Raw genomic sequence first — 24,085 nt, forward strand, 5'->3', positions numbered from 1 at the left:
ACTTTTTACCCCTAAACCTAATATCTCCCTAACTTTAAATTAAAGTTACAATATAACTAACTTAAAAAAAATAAAAACTTACCTGTGAAATAAAAAAAATAAGCTTAAACTATAAATAAACCTAACATAACATTAACATTACAAAAACAAAGAAACCCTAACTTTAAGAAAAATGAAAAAATCTAACATTACAAAAAAAACACAAAAATTATGAAAAATAAAAAAAATCTAAGAATACAAAAATAATAAAAGAAATTATCCAAAATAATAAAAATTAAACCTATTCTAATACCCCTATAAAAACAAAAAAGCCACACCAAAATAAAAACACCCGCTAATCTAACAATAAACTACCAATAGCCCTTAAAAGGGCCCTTTGTAGGGCATTGCCCTGAAGCAATCAGCTATTTTACTTAAGAAAATTACAAAGTACCCCCTTATAGTAACCCCCCCCCACCCAACCAACCCCCAAAATAAAAAAAAACTAACACTAAAAAAAACTAAGCTACCCATTGCCCCTAAAGGGGCATTTTTATGGGCGATATAGAGAAAAGAATAGTAGACAGCGCCACGCTCACTAAAAGTTAAACTATCACCTAACACATTCGTTAACAGAGAGCATAAAACCGGCGGGGGGGGGGGGGGGGGGGCTAGGAGCGCCAAGAGAAGGCTAAAGTGTGCTTAATAAATCAGTTAGTGTAAAGTACATATGAAATATACAAATTTATTAAAACAAAAAATATGCAAATGCATTTAAAGATGAAATGCAATAAACATAAAATTCAATGTACATATAAGGAGTGATAAAAAATGTGAACAAGAATATAAAAAAAGGGTAAAAAAGACCAGTTCAAAAAAGTGTACACTGTAGAGGTGTCAATTACCCAGATAAACTGAGAAAAGTACTGAAAAAATACTGAAAAAAAAAAAATGTAAAATTCACAATATAAAAATGTGACGGTAGAGGGTGAGTCCATATAGTTACAGAGTCTTAAATGTCCAGAAAAAATATATACAAAACAATGGTGATCTTTAATCCAAAGGTGAGAGTCACAATGGGGAGGAAGTAAGTCCAGAATCGATTCCAAGTGGTGCCTGTAAAGGAAACTGAACAAAAGGTGCACAAATTCTGAAATACTGGATAGTCTAAATAGGTAATAGGTTTACCGGGTAAGTAATCAGGAAACTCAGGCTGGTAGGTTAAAAAAGAAGTCAATGCATTTCAGCCTTTAATCAGGCCTTTTTCAAGACAATCACAATATCAAAATAGTAACCAGCACAGGAACCCAAAAGGCAGGAGACCAAGAGCAAGTAACTGCCAACTTGCCAAAAGCAACATCAAAAAACAAACAGGATGGTCTCCTTATTGAATCCTCAATTTATTATTTTCAAAAAACAGGAACAGACAGAGTCACAATGTTTTGGGGCTATGCCCCTTAATCATGTGATAAAAACAATCATTACACACCTTGGTTATATAGGCCAGTACCTGGGAATTAACGCTTACATTCTCAAAACAATCAAAAACATGAGTATAGCGCCCTCTTGTGTACCAGTGTGTGTAAGAAACAATTAAAAACAGCTACTTAGAGGCCTAAAAAGACAAAAATTGTACTCAAAAATACAACCTTAACATTTTATCAAAAATGTGTGCAAAAAAATTGTCAAGTACTAAATCAATAAACTGACATATAATAATGCTAAATGTATAAATGCATTACTGTGATGTTATATTAAATTTAACCAGTATAAACATATACAGTCAGAATAGAAAAAGTACTTGTGTGGCTTCAAAAACTGCAACGTCAAACTCCACATCAGCAGAACAGATAGCACCCTACTCAATAGAATCTGAAACATAAAAAAGTAACATACAAGAATTAATTACATAGGATGATAAAAAGTAACAAATTTAATAAAAGGGTGTCCAATCAATCTCTCTATTCATCCCCTTAGGTTCTAGGGTATCGAGCTTAAAAATCCAGAATGTTTCACGTTGTTTGAGTAATAACTCTCTATCACCACCCCGTCTAGGGGTGTGAATTTGCTCGATGACCTGGAACCTAAGTTGACTGACCTGATGGCCTGCTGACAGAAAATGATGGGCAACCGGGGCTGAATGGACCTTACTTTTTATCATCCTATGTAATTAATTCTTGTTTGTTACTTTTTTATGTTTCAGATTCTATTGAGTAGGGTGCTATCTGTTCTGCTGATGTGGAGTTTGACGTTGCAGTTTTTGAAGCCACACAAGTACTTTTTCTATTCTGACTGTATATGTTTATACTGGTTAAATTTAATATAACATCACAGTAATGCATTTATACATTTAGCATTATTATATGTCAGTTTATTGATTTAGTACTTGACAATTTTTTTGCACACATTTTTGATAAAATGTTAAGGTTGTATTTTTGAGTACAATTTTTGTCTTTTTAGGCCTCTAAGTAGCTGTTTTTAATTGTTTCTTACACACACTGGTACACAAGAGGGCGCTATACTCATGTTTTTGATTGTTTTGAGAATGTAAGGGTTAATTCCCAGGTACTGGCCTATATAACCCAGGTGTGTAATGATTGTTTTTATCACATGATTAAGGGGCATAGCCCCGAAAAGTCGTGACACTGTCTGTTCCTGTTTTTTGAAAATAATAAATTGAGGATTCACTAAGGAGACCATCCTGTTTGTTTTTTGATGTTGCTTTTTCAAGACAACACCAGCTTTGAAGAGTGTTAAAATATGTATAGGGCTATGGGGCCTATCAGAGTGGTAGTGTATGATTGTAAAAACCGCCAAAAAGATAATTAGTTAGAACCGCCAAAAAATGGAACCAGAGCTTGTTCCTTGTAGGTCCCTTCCGGTTTGTGTGTCAATGCGTATGTCATTTCCGGTCGCTGTATTATGATGGTGCTCTGCAGAGCTGCAGTATTTAAAATGCTGGATCACTGAGAAAATCAAGCTATATTTTACATACATGTGCAGTGAAAAATGTTAACACTAAAACAATGATAACTTTTACTAGAATAATGTTTTGCCAATACATGTATATTGTAAATATGTTTCAATTCAAAGATGTAATTAATCTATGAGCATTTAAATTTGGACAGTAATATCGCTTTAAATTTAAGATGCTGTCCAGCTGTTTTTACAGTGGATTTGTATATTTGCATCTGTAAAATAGGACAAGTCTGGGTTTCAGAATAATTCTGGATTTAGGAATTGCAGAATTAGGGATTTGTTCCTGTATTCCTATATTTTTCCCAAATGATACACCAAGAAAACACTAAGGGCCAGATTACAAGTGGAGTAGAAGTAAGCTTCAGGTTGCCCTTTTATTACAAGTTGAAAGTAAAAAGTTATCGCTCATGTGCTAACCTGACACTAGTAAAAAGCCAAATTTAGAATATCATGCACGCAATAACCTATTCCCCTATAGAAGTCCCAACTAGCGAGCAAACCTGATCACATATTCTCAAGTACGCTAACTTGACATGAAAATATGAATATTTCACATTCCAATGTTCTTCATATAACAGAAAATGTTCTATTTATTTAGAAGTACATATTTCTACATATGTCTGATGGCATTTTGATACAATATGTATCTATATCTATATATATATATATATATAGATATATATATATATTGCATAAATATGTTTTTACATGTTTTCATATACTGTACTTAACTGAAAAGGGCTCCAATCAATGTATATATATATATATATATATATATATATATATATATATATATATACATTTACGTGTTTATATGTGTGTATATATGTCTATAAATACATATAAATATATATATATATGTAATTGATTATATATACTATATATATATATATATATATATATACACATACATATATATCTTTAGAGATGTATATGTATGTATGTTAAAGCCCTTTGTCTGCATTTTTTTCTAACACTTGAGACCTTATATCTTTAAGCCCCTATAACTTGTTTGTGCAATTTTTTCTTTTTAATAATTTTAATTAGATGCTGTTGTTATCAGTGTAGGCATAATTTGCAATGTATTTTTTTATGTATTTTGTGACACTTTTTTGTTTCGTAAAACAGTTAACCAGAGCTCTAGGGACTCGGTAATCATTAGCGTAAATCTCAATTGCACTCAAGCGATCGCGTTTACATCCAACTTGTAATAACCAGTGGTAAGCCCAACTAGTGCAAACACCCGCAATAAACCTCTTATCACTCGCACGCAAACGTTTGGGCTCCACTCGTAATCTTGCCCTAAAATGCGAATAGACACTGATTCATGAAAGAAAAAAAAAAAAAACGTTTTTAACAAAGCCATCAATTCTGGTATTTAATTTTAAAGACTAGAATTTGGTCCATTTACTGTCAGTTCTACTAACCATCTTTTTTTATTTGGAAATACATATTTCTTTAGCACAGTAGAGGTTTTTGCTAAATGCAAGTATTGTAAGTCCAGAAATATATGTTTCAATTCACCCATAAGTGTGTCACAGAAGAGAAGATTTTAAGCTTTTACATACTTGACATATTTCTGAATAGGTTGAATCTTAAAAAAGCAACTTAGGCACAAATTTTTCAAGAATGTGTCAAAAAAAATGTTGCTTTTAGATTAGAGCTCTTTTTATTGTGGCTTAACTGATATACTCTTCATGCATTTAGGATAAAGATTAAGCAAACGGAAAGGGCATATGTGCCTAAATTTGCTGTACTTTAATTTCTCTGCTTTGCTTCTATTCTTGTCTGGCATTACTATGTTTTAAATCTATAGTTTCAGTAAGTCAACATTTTTTCATATGCATCTGAAGTATGACTTTGGAAGGAGCATATAAAAAGAAATCAAAGTCCCTAAGAAATGCATAAAATGTGTCACGTAAAAATAAAGGCAAATATCACTCTATAACAATTTTAATCTAAATATGATTAGCAAGTTTTTCTACAAGACATTAAAGTGATTGTAAAGTTAAAGGGACAGTAAAGTCATAATTAGACACTTATGATTTAGACAGAGAGACCTATTTACTAAAGGTCTTGCAGACCTGATCCGACAGTGCGGATCAGGTCCGCAAGACCTTGCTGACTGCGGAGAGCAATACGCTCTCCGTATTCAGCATTGCATCAGCAGCTCACAAAAGCTGATGGTGCAATGCCGCCCCCTGCAGACTCGTGGCCAATGGGCCGCCAGCAAGGGGTGTCAATCAACCCGATCGTACTCGAATTCCGGTGATTCCTGTCCGCCTGCTCAGAGCAGGCGGACAGGGTTATGGAGCAGCGGTCTTTGTGACCACTGCTTCATAACTGCTGTTTCTGGCGAGTCTGAAGACTCGCCAGAAACACGGGGCCCACAAGCTCCATACGGAGCTTGATAAATGGGCCCCAGAGCATACAATTTTAAACAACTTTCCAATTTACTCCAATTATTTAATTTGCTTCCTTTTCTTGTTATCCTTTGCTGAAAGGTTTATCTAGGTTAGCTCAGGAGCAGCAAAGAACCTAGGTTCTAGCTGCTGATTGGTGGCTGCATATATATATACCAATTGTCATTGGCTCACCCATGTGTTCAGTTAGAAACAAGTTAATGTGTGTAAAGGGTGGGGGGGGGGGGTGGTGCTAAAAAACCTCCTAATGGGTGGTCTTAGAGCTAAAAGTGGAATCCAAAGGATTAGAGGGGGCAGATGGTAAATTCAATATAAACTTCTTGCAGATCTTAATAAAAAATATCCGATATAGAATGTTAGACAGTATATACTTAAAAAGTATGCAAGGGTAACATAAATTCCACAGGTGTATGAAAAATCCAGTACATATGGTGCTGATAAAATGAAATAACTAAAAACCTTAAAAGTAATACCTATTTTTATTTTACACAACTTGCAGTTAAACAAGCAGTTAAACAAGCATAGAAGGATAAAACAACTTCAAAAACTTTAGATAAAAAGACAAATGTCTAAAACAGTAAATGTCCCAGATAAAACGTCTCAAATAAAAAAGTCTTATATAGTCCAGGTGGGTTCCATGTGATCCAGTGTGTCAGATGTTCTAATGTATCCAATTGAAATTACTCCATATGGGGTTGATCCAAGTGGGGTTGATATGAAAAAAGTAGGAATGGAAAGTAGGGATGAAAAGTGAAAATAAAATTGTGTAGAAGCTAAAAAAGTGTTAAAAAAGTGTAAAAAATGTGTAAAATGTATGTAAAAAATATAAAAATATAAAAATATGAGAAAAAAATTAAAAAATTAAAAATTAGTGAAAAATAAGACAAAATATGTAGAAAAAATGTGTAGAAAAAATTGTGTAGAAAAAATTGTGTAAAAAATGTGTAAAAATGTGTAAAAGATGTGAATGGTGTGTGAAAATTATGTGAAAAAAGTGCTGGCCAAAAAACAGGTGTACACCTGGGGGGGTAGTTATCAAGCCGTCTACTTTCCTGCCTTCGCCGGCCCAATACGTCTGCCTAAGCTCGCCTACCTTCGCCGCCGCGGACCTTGAATACGTTCGCCTAAGTTATCAAATAAAGCTGTCAAAAAGCCGCGGGGCGATGAGCAGCGGACTGTGACAGTTATCACTCATCCGATCTCGCTGCCCTTCGGCTTTTTCCCAGCTTTATTGCTAGCCTGTCACTAAGCACTCACACTAAACTACACTGTTCTACCCCCTATACTGGCGCCCCCGGAGGCCCCCGCAACTAAATAAAGTTACTAACCTCTAAACCGCCGCTCCTAGACCCCGCCGCAAGTCTTATAAATGTATTAACCCCTAAACCGCCGCTCCCGGACACCGCTGCCACCTACATTATACCTAGTAACCCCTATCCTGCCCCCCCTATACCGTCGCCCTCTATTATAAAATTATTAACCCCTATCCTGCTGATCCCGCACCTCTCCGCAACTAAATAAATAGTTTAACCCCTAAACCGCCGCTCCATGAACCCGCCGCAACCTATAATAAATTTATTAACCCCTATCCTGCCCCCCACTACGCCGCCGCCACTGTAATAAAATGATTAACCCCTAAACCTAAGTCTAACCCTAACCATAACGCCCCCCTAACTTAAATATTAATTAAATACATCTAAATAAATTAACTCTTATTAACTAAATGAATCCTATTTAAAACTAAATACTTACCTGTAAAATAAACCCTAAGATAGCTACAATGTAATTAATACTTATATTATAGCTATCTTAGGATTTATATTTATTTTACAGGTAACTTTGTATTTATTTTAGCTAGTTAGAATAGTTATTAAATAGTTATTAACTATTTAATAACTACCTAGCTAAAAGAAATACAAAATTACCTGTAAAATAAATCCTAACCTAAGTTACAATTAAACCTAATACTACACTATCATTAAATTAACTAAATAAACTACCTACAAATAACTACAATGAAATACAATTACATAAACTAACTAAAGTACAAAAAATAAAAAAAGCTAAGTTACAAAAAATAAAAAATTAAGTTACAAACATGTAAAAAATATTACAACAATTTTAAGCTACTTACACCTAATCTAAGCCCCCTAATAAAATAACAAACCCCCCCAAAATAAAAAAAATCCCTACCCTATTCTAAATTACATAAATTTCAAAGCTCTTTTACCTTACCAGCCCTTAAAAGGGCCATTTGTGGGGGCATGCCCCAAAAAGTTCAGCTCTTTTGCCTGTAAAAGAAAAATACAACCCCCCCCCAACATTAAAACCCACCACCCACATACCCCTAATCTAACCCAAACCCCCCTTACAAAAACCTAACACTAATCCCCTGAAGATCATCCTACCTTGAGTCGTCTTCACTCAGCCGAGCCACCGATGGAACTGAAGAGGACATCCGGAGCGGAAGAAGTTAATCCTCCAAGCGGCGCTGAAGAAATCTTCCATCCGATGAAGTCATCATCAGCCAATCGGAATTAAGGTAGGAAAAATCTGATTGGCTGATGGAATCAGCCAATCAGATTGAGCTCGCATTCTATTGGCTGTTCCGATCAGCCAATAGAATGCGAGCTCAATCTGATTGGCTGATTGGATCAGCCAATCGGATTGAACTTGAATCTGATTGGCTGATTCCATCAGCCAATCAGATTTTCCTACCTTAATTCCGATTGGCTGATAGAATCCTATCAGCCAATCGGAATTGAGGGGACGCCATCTTGGATGACGTCCCTTAAAGGAGCCGTCATTCGTCGTAGTCCGTCGGTGAAGAAGGTGGTTCCGCGTCGGCGGAAGGAAGATTCAAGACCCGGCTTGGAAGATGACTTCGCCCGGATAGAAGACCTCTTCAGCGCCTCTTTGAAGATGACATCGGCCGGATCGAAGACTTCTTCAGCGCCGCCTGGATGATGACTTCATCGGATGGAAGATTTCTTCAGCGCCGCTTGGAGGATTAACTTCTTCCGCTCCGGATGTCCTCTTCAGTTCCATCGGTGGCTCGGCTGAGTGAAGACGACTCAAGGTAGGATGATCTTCAGGGGATTAGTGTTTTTGTAAGGGGGGTTTGGGTTAGATTAGGGGTATGTGGGTGGTGGGTTTTAATGTTGGGGGGGGGTTGTATTTTTCTTTTACAGGCAAAAGAGCTGAACTTTTTGGGGCATGCCCCCACAAATGGCCCTTTTAAGGGCTGGTAAGGTAAAAGAGCTTTGAAATGTATGTAATTTAGAATAGGGTAGGGATTTTTTTTATTTTGGGGGGGTTTGTTATTTTATTAGGGGGCTTAGATTAGGTGTAAGTAGCTTAAAATTGTTGTAATATTTTTTACATGTTTGTAACTTAATTTTTTATTTTTTGTAACTTAGCTTTTTTTATTTTTTGTACTTTAGTTAGTTTATGTAATTGTATTTCATTGTAGTTATTTGTAGGTAGTTTATTTAGTTAATTTAATGATAGTGTAGTATTAGGTTTAATTGTAACTTAGGTTAGGATTTATTTTACAGGTAATTTTGTATTTCTTTTAGCTAGGTAGTTATTAAATAGTTAATAACTATTTAATAACTATTCTAACTAGCTAAAATAAATACAAAGTTACCTGTAAAATAAATATAAATCCTAAGATAGCTATAATATAATTATTAATTATATTGTAGCTATCGTAGAGTTTATTTTACAGGTAAGTATTTAGTTTTAAATAGGAATAATTTATTAAAGTATAGTGTAGTGTTAGGTGTAATTGTAACTTAGGTTAGGATTTATTTCACAGGTACATTTCTCTTTATTTTAGCTAGGTAAGCTATTAAATAGTTAATAACTATTTAATAGTTATTGTACATGGTTAAAATAAATTGAAATGTACCTGTAAAATAAAAAAAAATCCTAAGATAGCTAGAATATAATTATTATTTATATTGTAGCTATATTAGGGTTTATTTTAAAGGTAAGTATTTAGTTTTAAATAGGATTCATTTAGTTAATAAGAGTTAATTTATTTAGATTTATTTAATTAATATTTAAGTTAGGGGGCGTTAGGGTTAGGGTTAGACTTAGGTTTAGGGGTTAATAATTTTATTACAGTGGCGGCGGCGTAGTGGGGGGCAGGATAGGGGTTAATAAATTTATTATAGGTGGCGACGGTGTAGGGGGGGGCAGGATAGGGGTTAATACATTTAATATAGGTTGCGGCGGGTTCAGGGAGCGGCTGTTTAGGGGTTAATATGTATAGAGTAGCTTGCGGTGGGCTCCGGGAGCGGCGGTTTAGGGGGTAATAACTTTATTTAGTTGCGGCGGTGTAGGGGGGGTCAGATTAGTGGTGTTTAGACTCGGGGTACATGTTAGGGTGTTAGGTGTAGACAGCTCCCATAGAAATCAATGGGATGTCTGTCAGCAGCGAACTTGTACTTTCGCTATGGTCAGACTCCCATTGATTCCTATGGGATCCGCCGCCTCCAGGGGTGGCGGATTGAAAACCAGGTACGCTGGGCCGTAAAAGTGCCGAGCGTACCTGCTAGTTTTTTGATAGCTAGCAAAAGTAGTGAGAATGTGCCGCACTTGTGTGCGGAACATCTGGAGTGACGTAAGAATTGATCTGTGTCGGACTGAGTCCGGCGGATCGAAGTTTACGACACAAAATTCTACTTTTGCCGGTCTCGAGCCTTTGATAACTAAGGCGTATCAGCCTCGCCACAAATACGCTGCGGAATTCCAGCGTATTTGAGGTTGACGGCTTGATAACTACCCTCCCTGGTGTGGTGATTAGAAAAACTCTACTGGGCAAATCCACCCGGTGAGGTGAGTTCCTAATAATCAAAGATATATTTCCAAAAAAGATTAGTGAAAAATCCCTTTATCTATTAGTTATTCAGTTAGAAACAAGTAGTGCCTTGCTGCTCCTTCAACAAATGATACCAAGAGAATGAAGCAAATTTGATAATAGAAATAAACTGGAAAGTTATTTAAAATTGTATGATCTACCTAAAGCGTGAAAGAAAAATGTTAGGTTTCATGTCCCTTTAAGCTATACGCTCAACAATATTTGAAATAAAAAAGTAAATGAAAGGCACTTTCATTGATTAAAATCATTGTAGAGGCTTAAACATATAAATAATCACGCTGTCATTTTCGTATACATTCCGCCATTCCTCTGCCCGCAATGCATAGTCTATTTCAGTGTAAAATGAAGAATCACACTGTAGCCAATTGTAATGCGCCCCGTTTGCTGGACACCAAAGGGGATGCATTGCGATTGGCTTTCCTGATTCAGATAGTGAATACAATTTTAAACATCTTTCCAATTTACTTCTATTATTTAATTTGCATCATTCTGTTGATATCATTTGTTGAAGAAGCCATGCACTACTGGGAGCTAGCTGACCGTTGAGTGAACCAATAACATGGAGCATATATGTGCAGGCACCATTCAGCAGCTCCTGAGCCTACCTAGGTATCATTTTCAATAGAGGATACCAATAGTACAAAACATATTAGAAAACAGAAGTGAATTGAAAAGTTGTTTAAAATTGCATGCACTGTTGGAACAATGAAGAAAAAAAAAGTGTGTTTCATGTCCCTTTAAGATTAAAAGTTACCCTTTTTTTTAATCTCAAACAGTGGTGTGATCAGTCTGTTTTTATCAACATTTTACATTTGACACTATTGTTCCTGCACTGAGTTGGTTGGAAGAAGTTTTGTCTCCTTACAAACCTGCTAATGAGTCAGCTGGTTTTGTGCTGAATCACAGGTATTCATTTCATTTTCACAAAGTGAATCTCCAAACAAATTCAATAATAATTATTCATTTGTTGTCTTTAAATTACCTTGTATGTATGTATTGGGTACATGTAAAGCGCGGCTAATCACCCGTAAGGGTCTCAAGGTGCTTCTCATTTTATCAGCCTCGGAAGGATGAAAGGCTGAGTGGACCTCACCGGGGATCGAACCTGCAACCTTTGGGTTGCTACAGAACTCAGTCACAGTTCCTTAGCATGCTGAGCTATCTGTTCAGCTATTATTCTATTACCTTTAGGGGTTAAAATACTTACCTCTAGCATGCTGGAGAGACATGTTAATCTCGACCCTTTTTCTAAAAAGCCCTGGGCTGGCTAATATGAGGCTTAGCGCTGCAGATCCCAGAGCATGCGTTAAAGCCCCCAAGACAAACAGGATTACTTTAGAGACCATCCTGGAGTCATTTGATGATCATCAAACTACTTTAGAAGTCATTTACACCTCATCAGACATCATCAGGCTTGTAAAGTCATTGGCTGAGGTACAAAATTCTGAGTGATGACTTCACAAACAGCCCGTGAATGACTCTTGAGTCATCTCATTTAAATATTTCGGCCTGTGGGCAAACATCAGGATGGCTTCTGATGACTGGAGTCATCAATAACTTCAGAAAGACTCCAGGAAGATTATCGTTTTTGACTAGGGCTGTTAACGTGGCCTGGGGCTCTAAGAAGAAGGGTCAGAAATAGGTGGCTATTCAGCAAGCTAGAGGTAAGTATATTATACTACAGGTGAAATGTTTTTACCTGTAGCAAAATAACATATACATTTGTCTAACAAAAATAAATGTAAATGTTCCCCGAATATTCCGTATTCATTCAGTTTAAAACTAAACAAATACCGAAAAGCACGGCAGCCGAATATTCTGAAAACAAATTTTTCTGAATATTCGCTTCAAAAAATTCGGCCAAACCAAATGTTGCACCTGTGCACAACTCTATTGGCTTAAGAAAAGCTATTTAAAGAATAAGAAGCAGCAGAAATCTACCTTCTAGTCGGAGTGGGAGAGAGATCCAAGCCTATTTAAAAAGGGGGTTCCTGAACAAGCTCTTAATACAATTAATTCTTACAATTAATTCAGCTGTTTGCTTAAGTATATTGCCCCTTTATTGCGAAAACATAGCGCGCGTTATGGCTTTATCGCATTTCTTTTTCATGTGCGTTAACCCATGTAATCCAAAAAGCCACATTGTGTGCGCATTCATGTATTCCCCCACAGAAGTCAATGGAAAAGACAAAATTAAAAAAATACTAAAACCCTAAGCTGTTACGCAAAGCACAACATATTCTCCTCGAAGAGTGTATGTACATGAAAATGCAAATATTTCATATTGCGAGAATGTTTTCTTAACAGAATATGTTCTATTTATTTATAAATAAATATTTCTCTATATATGTTATGATTTCTAGACTGATATATCTATTTATAGTGAGATATGAATATATATATATATATATATATATATATATATATATATGTGTCTAGATATATATATGCCTAGATATCTCAAGAACTTTATGAGCATATCTCTTTAAAAATCCCTCTGAGATATTGTTTAATGTGTATAGGATTTTAATCTGAAATTTTTTCATTATCTCCATTGTTAAGATATCTCTATACATATAAATCCATGTTTCTCTATGTATGTGTATGTATGTCAATGTAAAATCCCTTTGTCTAAGTTTAAGCCCTTATAACTTTTGTGTGCAATATTTTTTTAAAATAATTTTTATTAGACAGTGCTAATATGAGTGTAAGAGTACTTTGTAATGTATATTTGAAGTGTTTCATGAAATTTTTATGTTGCGGAAAACTTAACTACAGCTCTTCGAGCGTGGAAAGGATTGTTGTGTAAAAGGTGATTGTGCGCAAAATTTTTCAAGACTTGTAATATCTGTGCAATGGAAATTGATTGCGAAAAGATATATTTTTTCATAGTAAACATTATGGGCAAGATTACAAGTTGTGCGGTATGAGTTTTTCATGCGCGACTTGTAATCTTGCCAATAATTCCTTCGTTACCAGGAATTTCAGAGAAAAACTTGCCCAAAGCACTGGAGAATTTTTAGCATTTTTGCTATGACTCGGTTTAAACAGAAATAGAGCCTTTGTTTTTTTTACTTACCTATAAAAAATATATATTTTTAAAGTTTTTTCCTATGGACCCTGTAATAAGAAAATAAAGTTCCTTTTAAATTTTCGAGGTTGGAATCAGTCTGGAATCAGTCAGGATGGATGTCCGGTCTTCGAAAACTGTAAGTGGATCGTCAGGGGTTAGTGTTAGGTTTTTTAAGGGTTTATTGGGTGGGTTTTATTTTTAGCTTAGGGTTTGGGCAATGTAAAAGAGCTAAACGCCCTTTTAAGGTCAATGCCCACCCAAATGCCCCTTTCAGGGCAATGGCTAGCTTAGGTTTATTTAGATAGATTTTTATTTGGGGGGTTTGGTTGGGTGGGTGGTCAGTTTTACTGTTGGGGGGTTGTTTATATTTTTTTTTAACAGGTAAAAGAGCTGATTTCTTTGGGGCAATGCCCCGCAAAAGGCCCTTTTAAGGGCCATTGGCAGTTTATTGTAGGCTAGGGTTTTTTTTTATTTTGGGGGGGCTTTTTTATTTTGATAGGGCTAGATTAAGTGTAATTAGTTTAAATATTTGATATTTTTTTTTTATTTTGTGTAATTTAGTGTTTGTTTATTTTTTTAGTAATTTAGATAATTATATTTTAATATTTTAATTTATTTTATTTTATTGTAATGTTAGGTTTTAGTGTAAGGCAGGTTAGGTTTTATTTTACAGGTAACTTTGTATTTATTTTAATTAGGTAGCTAGTAAATAGTTAATAACTATTTACTAACTAGTCTACCTAGTTAAAATAAATACAAACTTACCTGTGAAATAAAAATAAAACCTAAGATAGCTACAATGTAACTATTAGTTATTTTGTAGCTAGCTTAGGTTTTATTTTACAGGTAAGTATGTATTTAGTTTTAAATAGGAATTATTTAGGTAATAATTGTAAATTTTATTTAGATTTATCTTAATTATATTTGTTAGGGGGTGTTAGGGTTATGCTTAGGGTTACGTTAGGGTTATGCTTAGGATAGGGTTAGGTTTAGGGGTTAATATATTTATTTAGTGTTAGTGATGTTGGAGGCCAGAGGTTTAGGGGTTAATAACTTTAGTATAGTGGCGGCGACATTGGGGCCGGCAGATTAGGGGTTAGTAACTGTAATGTAGGTGGCAGAGATGTTAAGGGCGGCAGATTAGGGGTTAATAAGTGTATTTAGGTGGCGGCGATGTTAGGGGCAGCAGATTAGGGGTTAATAACTGTATGCAGGTGGCAGCGATTTTGGGAGTGGTAGATTAGGGGTTAATAGTTTTATTTAGGTTGCGGCGATGTTAAGGGCGGCAGATTAGAGGTTAATAACATTATGTAGGGTGCGGTGATGTCAGGGGCAGCAGATTAGGCGTGTTTAGAAGTTGTTTTTATGTTAGGGTGTTAGGTTTAAACATAACTTTTTCTTTCCCCATAGACATCAATGGGACTGCGTTTAGGAGCTTTTGTTTCTGCGATTGCAGTTGTTAGGCTTTTTTTTGCCGGTTCTCCCCATTGATATCTATGGGGAAATTGTGCACGAGCACGTCAAAGCAGCGCTTGTATTTGGGTGAGGTATGGAGCTTAACGCCATCATATCGCCCGCGCAAGCCTGCTTTTTCAAAACCTGTAATAGCAGCGCTATAGGGAGGTGAAATACCGTCTTCAAAAACATATAAGCAGACAAAAGTTTTCCCATTTAAATGCACACAATTATTCAGAGATAACATAAATAACATTTGGTAGTTTATTTATGTTATTTATTTATGTCATCTCTGAATAATTGTGTGTAATTAAATGGGAAAACTTTTGTCTGCTTATATGTTTTTGAAGACTGCAGTGAATGGATTGTTTACAAAGGTTACCATACCAACTAATTTTACACAGTTGTGACTAATGAATTATCTTAATTGTTGCACCTATCAGATTGTGTTCTCATTATGCATATCCTGTTAAATAGCAAGTGTATTTTCATTATGAAATATATTTTTTAGCCTGAGGAAACAGCTCTTAGTCCGCTGAGAAATGCGTCGCTTTTTATTAAAGTTTTATACATTTTATTACACTTGCTTGCCCTTTGGTGTATTTTTTGTGAGTACATAATTGGGCTGTGCTGCTATTAGCCACCTGAGGATGACCAGGACCTGCTGGGAGTTTTCCAGTCTGCTGGGCGACTGTTAAGTCCCAGCCTGCTGTTAATGCACCTGAAGGTGCATTGCATCTTGTAAGTTTAATCTTTACTTACTTGTCTCTTTGTCTTAACAATACTGGGCTATGTGCATATACTTTGTGTCCACATAGGATATCTACTATCAATCCCCTCAGGGACATCTTCTGGGTATCCACTTCAATCCCACAGTGAGCTGGACCACTGCGAGGCTCCGGCCTGTAAATTTAGAAAGAAAACAAGAGGGCGACCCCTAGTGCAGATCAATTATGAACAGGTGGTGGATATCTGCTTATGCTTACGAATGGATACTCACAAAAAGTATTGCACCCTGTAGTGCAAATGTAGCGTACTAGGAATATTATAGTGTCCTAGTGCACATAACCACTCAAGTAGTGCTGCTGTAGTTGGAGATGGATATCAAGAGTGAAGGGATGGACGTCAGGATGATAAACAAGAGAACTCCAGTATCGTTGTATAAAAATATTTTATATAAAAACAGGAATAAAAGAATATATACACAGATCTATAATGACATCTGTTGTATAATGCTACGCGTTTCTAAGCGCTCACCGCGCCTTTTCCTGATCATTTGCCTGAGGAAAAGGCGCGGTGAGCGCTTAGAAACGCGTAGCATTATACAACAGATGTCATTATAGATCTGTGTATATATTCTTTTATTCCTGTTTTTATATAAAATATTTTTATACAACGATACTGGAGTTCTCTTGTTTATCATCCTGACGTCCATCCCTTCACTCTTGATATCCATCTCCAACTACAGCAGCACTACTTGAGTGGTTATGTGCACTAGGACACTATAATATTCCTAGTACGCTACATTTGCACTACAGGGTGCAATACTTTTTGTGAGTATCCATTCGTAAGCATAAGCAGATATCCACCACCTGTTCATAATTGATCTGCACTAGGGGTCGCCCTCTTGTTTTCTTTCTAAATTTACAGACTACAGACACATCTTCTGCGTTTGGGAGGAGCAGCCCTCAGTTTGGTGCACAGTTTGCTGGGACACTGTGAAGTTCCCAGACCGTTTACCTGGGCATTACCTTTGCCTTTTCATACTACTACAGACACATCTTCTGCGTTTGGGAGGAGCAGCCCTCAGTTTGGTGCACAGTTTGCTGGGACACTGTGAAGTTCCCAGACCGTTTACCTGGGCATTACCTTTGCCTTTTCATACTGTGAGTATGTTTTCACTTGCATTATTTCTTTTATAAAAATTGGCTACACTAGGAGGCGCCCTTCTCTCTCTGCGCCCTTCTCTCCCTGTGGCGCTGCATCAATAGCGCCACAGGGTGCGCTGCTCTTGTGAGTATACATCTGGTTTTGTGTTTATTGGAGCCACTTATCCTTGCATTACTAGGCCATGTCGGCGCCTCTGTTTTTTCTTTTTTCATTTCCAAATTTACACTGTTGATTTAGGGGATGCAAGGTGCATAAATGTTTCCTCCTGTGAGTGTTTCTGTGGGTGTCTGTGTTTATGTCTTTGTGCATTGGTTTGTGTCTCTATGCGTGTGTATGTATTTCTTTTTCTGTGGGTCTCTCTGTGAGGGTGGGTGTGTATGTCTTTGTGCATTTTCTCTGGATGTCTGTGAGGGTGTGTGCAATTGTCTTTGAGCTTTTTCTATAGGTGTCTCTGTGAGGGTGTGTGTATGTTTGTCTTTGTGTATTTTCTCTGGATGCCTCTTTGAGTGTGGGTGTGTATGTCTGTGTTTTCTCTGGATGTCTTTGTGAGGGTGTGTGTTTTCTGTGGGTGTCTCTGTGAGGGTGTGTGTACGTCTCTGTGTGTTTTCTGTGGATGTCTCTGTGTGTGTGTGTATGTGTGTCTTTCTGTGTTTTATGTGGTTGTCTCTCTGTGTGTGTATGTCTTTGTGTGTTTTCTGTGGGTGTCTCTGTGTGTGTATGTGTGTATGTATTTGTGTGTTTTCTGAGGCTGTTTCTATCGGTGTTTCCTTGGGCGTATGTGCAAGTTTGAGTTTGTGTGTGTGTGTGTCCATTGTCTGTTCCTGTTTTAGGACATTTTGACCTTACTACTGATTATTCACATCTTTCTACAGACTTTGAGACTGAGACCTTTCCGGAAGTCACCAATCCACCATTTAACCTTTAAATTATTGTTTAGGCAGTTCAGGGCCCTTCCTTTCAGCCACTGCATGCTGTTGTCATCATTTAGTTGGTATCTTCCTTTACAAAAAGATAATCAGAACTCCATATTTTGTTTTCTAAATCTCCTTTTTTTTTTACAAAACTGTAGTTTACCTCATCACTTGTCAGGTCAATGTAAACAAGTGCTAAGTGTCTGTTTGGGTTTCTGTGTCTGAGTGTGTTTCTTTGCGTGTCTGCTAGAGTGTCTATATGTGAATCCTTATGTGTGAGTGTGTTTGTGTGTTTCAGTGTATGAGTGTGTCTGTGTGTGTGTGTATGTTACTATCTTTACAACATTTCCAAGTTTAAATAGACACTTAAGAATAAAGTGCATATACGTTTTAGTCACTTGGTCAAAAATTGCACATGTCAAAGGAGGGGGGGGGGGGGGTCCTGATCAATGGTTAAGTCAGAGGCCCCAAAATTTCTAGTGGCGGCCCTGTCCCTTTAAATAGCTACCAGAGCACCAAATGAAACTCAGTACCTTATTGTTATTATTATTGTGCTGGACATGAGATAACTACATAAAGAGTCTGCAATGGGATTGTCCATTAAAAATAACATATCATGGAAAGGCAGATAAAATCTTGCGAATTAAAAAACAATGCAAAAGGTCTACAGACTTCTGTTACTTTATCAGCCTCTCGTGTAAAAACCAGTTGACTAATAAAGAAAAATAGATAGAAATGATTCCAACGTGTATTTTAAAGTTTTCCTAAAGTAACAACTGGTTATAACTGGTATAGAATTTAACTGCACAATTATTTACATTGATGTGTGTTTTAACTTGTTCTCAATCTATATACTACTGACACATCCTGAGGCTAATAGTCTATATACTGTGTAATATATTACATCAAAATGTAGGAAACCAAATGGTCGGCGGAAGAAAACATTAGATTTTGCTTTTACAATATTATAGCAGGTTTAATTTTTGCAAATAACAAACAAGTTTTCAAATAAACAGAATTATACTGTGCTCAACACTTCCAGATAAATCAAACACTGCTTTATTTATCCTTGGATAAAATAGTATTAAGTTTGAATAATATTGTTATTGTGAACCATCTGTTTGCGCACAGTACAAATAGAAACTTAATATATTGCATCCAAGATCCATAAATAAGTTTATTATGGTTACAAAGTACGGTAAATCTTACTGATATTACATTACCTTCTGAAGCCACCAGTTAAGGTCACAGTGGCATCAGGAACTAATTTCCAAACAATATCCTTGACTAGCTTGTCAATAGCAGTTGCTTCTGCTCTGGATACAGAACTTGCAATATCTTCATAATATAAGAGACCTACAAGTGAAAATCATATTTTAGTTTAAAATGTAGCTTTTAATATGAAACCTGTAAAAACTGCAGAAAAACAACATACACGTATAGAGTTACACTGTAATTTCTTACTCATCGAGGACTAGTGGATTTTTCCAGCCCTGAATAAATATATAAATAAAGGTAGGTAGATAGATAGATAGATAGACAGAAATATATAGATACACACACACTATATGGCCAAAAGTACAAGGACACCAGACCATCACACCAATATGAGCTTGTTGGACAACCCCTTCCAAGACTACTGGTATTGGTATGGTGTGGCTATAACAGCTGATACTCTTCTGGGAAAGCATTGAAGTGTGTCTGTGGGAGTTTGTGCCCATTCAGCCAAAAGAGCATTTCTGAAGTCAGGTACTGATGTTGGACAAAAAGGTCTGACTCTCAATGGGCGTTCAGATTTATTCCAAAGGTGCTCAATGGGGTTGAGTTCAGGGCTCTGTGCAGGTCATTCCTCCGCTCCAAACTCATCCAACTATGTTTTCATGGACCTCGCTTTGTACACAGGGGCACAGTCATACTGAAAGCAGCCAATTGGTTAAAATGTCTTTGTATCCTGTAGCATTCAAGATGACCCTTCACTGGTGGGCCTAGTCCAAACCCTTAACAAACAGTCCCAGAACATTATCCTTCCTCCACCAAACTTTACAAAAGGCACTATGCATAGCTTTCTCCTGGAATCCACTATACTCAAATTCTTCCATTAGGCTGCCAGAGAGTGCAGTGTGATTATTCACTCCAGAGAACTGTCCACAACTCCGGGGTGCAGTGGCAGAGTGCTTTACACTACTCCAGCAGATGTTTGGCATTACGCATGTTAATTTGAGGCTTGTGTACAGAAACCCATTTAATGAAGCCCCCAACGCAAGTTCTTGTGCTGATGTTTCTTCCAAAGCCAGTTTATTTCTCTATAAAGTGTGATGCAGCAGATGGAAGGTCTGTGAATTTGCATTGTCTACCACTTCATGACTGGGCTGTTGTTGCTCCTATATGCTTCTACTTCACAATAATAGCACAGTTGACCAGAACAGATCTAGAGGGGCAGAAATTTAAAAGGCAAAGGTAGCATCCTAAGACAGTGTGACGTTGAATGTCACTGTGCTCTTCACTATGACCCATTTTACTGGATCTAGTATCTAGTATCTAGATGCTGGATTTTATGAACCTGTTAGCAATGGATGTGGCTAAAATACCTGGCCTCAATAACTAGTAGGGGTGTCCAAATACTTTTGACCATTATATTTTATGTAAGAATATGAAGTTTTTTGAGTGATATAGAGTATTTTAAGGTAACTATTTCAAGAATTGTTATTCAACAGTATGTTAATTGAAAGCCACAAATTTATTTTACACCTTACAGTCAACATATTTTGTCTGAAATTTAGTATGTGCTGTGTGAAAATATCTTTAAAATGCAGTGACTGTACATTAAATAATGTAATTTTTTTAAAAAAAAGCAAAAGTGCAAATATCATGTATTTTGGATTATAGTGGTGATCTTAGTCATGAAACATGAACTATAGTTATCTAAGAAATGGATTAAATTTTCTGCTGCTACTGTGTACCTAAACCATAGATATTCATTTTTTATACCAGAAAGTGATAAGCCATATACATAGAAACCAAAAATAGTTTCCAGGCTTTAATGTCTATTATTTCAGATCCCTTAGACTAGAGTGAATGTTTTTTGTTTTTTTTTAATATTTCTTTTTTATTATTATTATAAACATTTTTTATTGACTATCCACATATTACAATATGAATACCGACAAGAAAAGGCATTTCAATTTCCATGTCTATGTAGAACAACAACATCTTTGCATAATTCTATTATGCAGATATGCTAAGTAAGAAACATATTTTATAACAGCACAAGCATAAAGATTAAGAAAATAAACTAGGCTTATACACACTACCAACTGATCATATATGGAGAACTTGTCTAGGGTGAAAGGGAAAATAATCCCTCTAAATACATCAATATTAGGGTAAGCTATGATGTGTTTAGGTTCGTTGACAACTGAGTGCATCCCAGGGTTCCCAAATTATACAAAACAACTCAATTTGCTGCTTAGAACTATAAACATATTCCTTTATGGTTTTAATATAATTGAAACAGTCTAAAACACTCTTTCATCATTGGATTGACTCCCTTTTCCAGTTCCTAGCTATCGGAAAATTCACAGACAATAAAATATAGACTAGAAGGCACTGTCTGACTTTGGTAGTTTTTCTTACTCCTAGGTGTAGTAGCAAAGTGCTAGGCTTGCAGATATCTTGGAGCCCTAAGTGCTTACATAGGTGTTCTAATTTTGTCCAAAGAGGTCTGATAACAGGAAAAGTCCACCAGATATTGAGGGGGTTCCCACTTCCCTACAGTTTCTCCAGCACAATGGGGAGTGAGCAGTAAAGAATTTGTGTAATTTGGAACAAACCAAATGCCAAAGGATTAGTAGCTAATAGAATAACTCATACAAGGTAACACAGTGTATGGTTAGCTAGGTTATGCAGATTACTTTACATCACTGATTCACTGTGTACTCCTGTCTCCAGTCCACCTCCCAGGTCACAATATATTTAAATACTGTAGGACAGTTTAAAAAAAAATAAAAAATATATATATAGTGGGCAGATAGTGGTTTATGAAGCTGGAAGCCTGCATTTCATCAAAGGATGTGGTGTACCAGCAAAAAAGTTCCAGTCTCTCATTAATGATCAAAGTCCTAGCAGGTCGAAATGCATTTTTTAAGGAAAAGCAAAAGAGACCAGTAAGTCTGTTTGAGTATGTAGCGTCCATCCCCTCAGAGTAGAAGTCCATGAGGAGCAGTGATTCAGCAGAGCTTATAATCTTGTGCAAATTAGTCTGGCAGCCCATGAATAAAGCCTCTAATAGAATGCATCAGAAAGGGATGTGGGGCACTAAGAGGTAATTTCTGAGTTTGAACCGTTTGGTCCAAAGCAACATATGCCGGTTGGGAATCTTGTTCAAGCTCCCTTCATCTAGTGGGAGGAAGATTAGAGCCCCAAGGCAGTGGCATGAGACTGCATGGCTGCTTCATTATAGAAGTGTATATTTGGTAGTCCCACCTCCCAGCATCTATTGGGTTCTGAAGAATATGGCCAGCTACTCAGGGTTTCTTTTTGTGCTAAATATATCTATTGAAGATGGACTGGAACCTATTATGTAGAGATTCTGGTACTCTTAAAGGTAGACATATAAGTTAATTTTGGCAGCAGTATAACTTTCACAGCCACAATCTACCCCCACCCACCCCAGGATATCCATCAAAATGTCTTGACTTTTATTGTATCTTCACTTCTTGAAATAACATACATAATTATCCTCAAGGAGCCTAGTGGGTTCATGAAAAATGAATAAACCCGAATATCTAATACCCCTAGTAGACCATTCAAATAAATACACTCTGTAATTTCTGGAGGTCAATTTGGGGTAATCCTATGGACCATATCAGTTAAAAAGAGTGTCATGTCATCAGCAAACAGGGCTAGTTTTGTACAGTATCATGAATGGATAGGCATTGGATTTCACTCAATTGTCTAATTACTGCTGCAAGGGGTTTAATGGCCAGGGCAAACAAATGAGCAATGTGCAACCCTGTCATGTACCATTTTAAATCTCTATACGAGGAGAACAAAAACCCACTCTCTGAACTCTAGCTGATGACAATAAATATAACACTATTATTGTTTGCCTGAAATACTTCAGTATCCCAAAATTCCTCAAAGTCTGGAACATATAATCCCACCTCAAGATGTCAAACACCTTCTCATTGTCCAGAGATAGGGTAAGGAGGAGAAGAAGAAAAATTAGTTGGCGACACTCCAAAACTTCAGGGTAAAAAAACAGTCCTTTATTCGATCAATTTAAAAAGCAACAACACTCGTGATGCAAAACATGGTCGGAAGAGGAGGAGACCCATACGGCACCTAATCATAGGCTTAACCACCTGCACGTTGGAAACACCTTTATAGTGACTATAACCAATCCCAGGCCACCAATGTGGTTGCTATGTCAATGGCTGTAATCAATGCTCAAAACTAAGTTCCAAACTAACGTGCAGCATGAATACACAGATACTCACAGAAGAATAAAAATATGTTCAAAAAAAAAAAAAGCCAAATGTGTAGCTAACAAATCTGGTGTAACAATGTATCCATTCTTAGATCTCAACAAACTATTAAGAGTAAACCTAATGTGCACATATAATTCTTACATAATGATATATTAGAACATTCATAATATGCAAAAAAAGTTTTTATTTTAAATACTCATTGAATAATACATTAGCATATTAATAATGCACTGAGTGCTTATAGGGTAATACTTTACAAAAAGCTCAACTGCAGAGCAAAAATGCTTCTTACTATACATCCTACTCCACATAATAAGTAATATCCCACTCCTTATTCAATCCTGCGGGTACTCTGGTACCCAATTTCCAAATCATTTTTGGTGAGGATTTTATACCTATTTCCTCCTCACAATGGTCTCCTAGCTATATCTATTACCTTCATCAAAATCCTTGGTTCATTTGTAAAATGGATGCCATTAAGATGCCTGGCTACACTTGGGTCTTTATTGTAATTTTGTATATCTCTTTTGTGCTCCCCTATTCTTGATCGTAGGGAACATGAGGTTTGACCTACATACTGGTCCTGACAAAACCCACACTCCAAAAGATAAATTACAAAATTTGTGCCACAATTAGAATAGTGTTCTATATTAAAACTTTCACTAGTGGCAGTGCTTTTAAACTTATCACCTGAAGAGAGAACCTCACAGGTAGCATAATTCCTAGACAGGCATTTAAAAGTGCATTTTCTGGACAACCAATTACTCCCATGCCTTTCCATACCACTGGTAACTAAACTTGGGGACAAACTATTGGCCAAAGTTGAAGCTTTCTTTGATACAAATCTAACATTGTCTACAACATTGGACAAAATATCATCCCCTACAAAAGAAGTAAAATCCTTCTGACAATGTTACAAAGTTGGTTGTATTGTAAAGAAAACTGTCGAAAACACTATTGAATTACGTTCCCTTGAAAACCTTTTAAGGTCAATAGTT

General features: G+C 36.3%; 1 protein-coding gene across 1 annotated transcript in view; it reads right to left on the minus strand.

Moving 5' to 3' along the window:
* DNTT (DNA nucleotidylexotransferase) overlaps window positions 1-24,085 on the minus strand; it is a 1,045,168-nt gene that overhangs the window by 701,549 nt on the left and 319,534 nt on the right. The window contains exon 7 of the mRNA XM_053692399.1: window positions 18,822-18,954. Within this exon, the coding sequence (XP_053548374.1) occupies window positions 18,822-18,954 (133 nt within the window). The remainder of the gene's footprint in view (window positions 1-18,821; window positions 18,955-24,085) is intronic.

This window comes from Bombina bombina, chromosome 9 (genome assembly GCF_027579735.1).
Source record: "Bombina bombina isolate aBomBom1 chromosome 9, aBomBom1.pri, whole genome shotgun sequence".
Classification (NCBI taxonomy): Eukaryota; Metazoa; Chordata; class Amphibia; order Anura; family Bombinatoridae; genus Bombina; species Bombina bombina.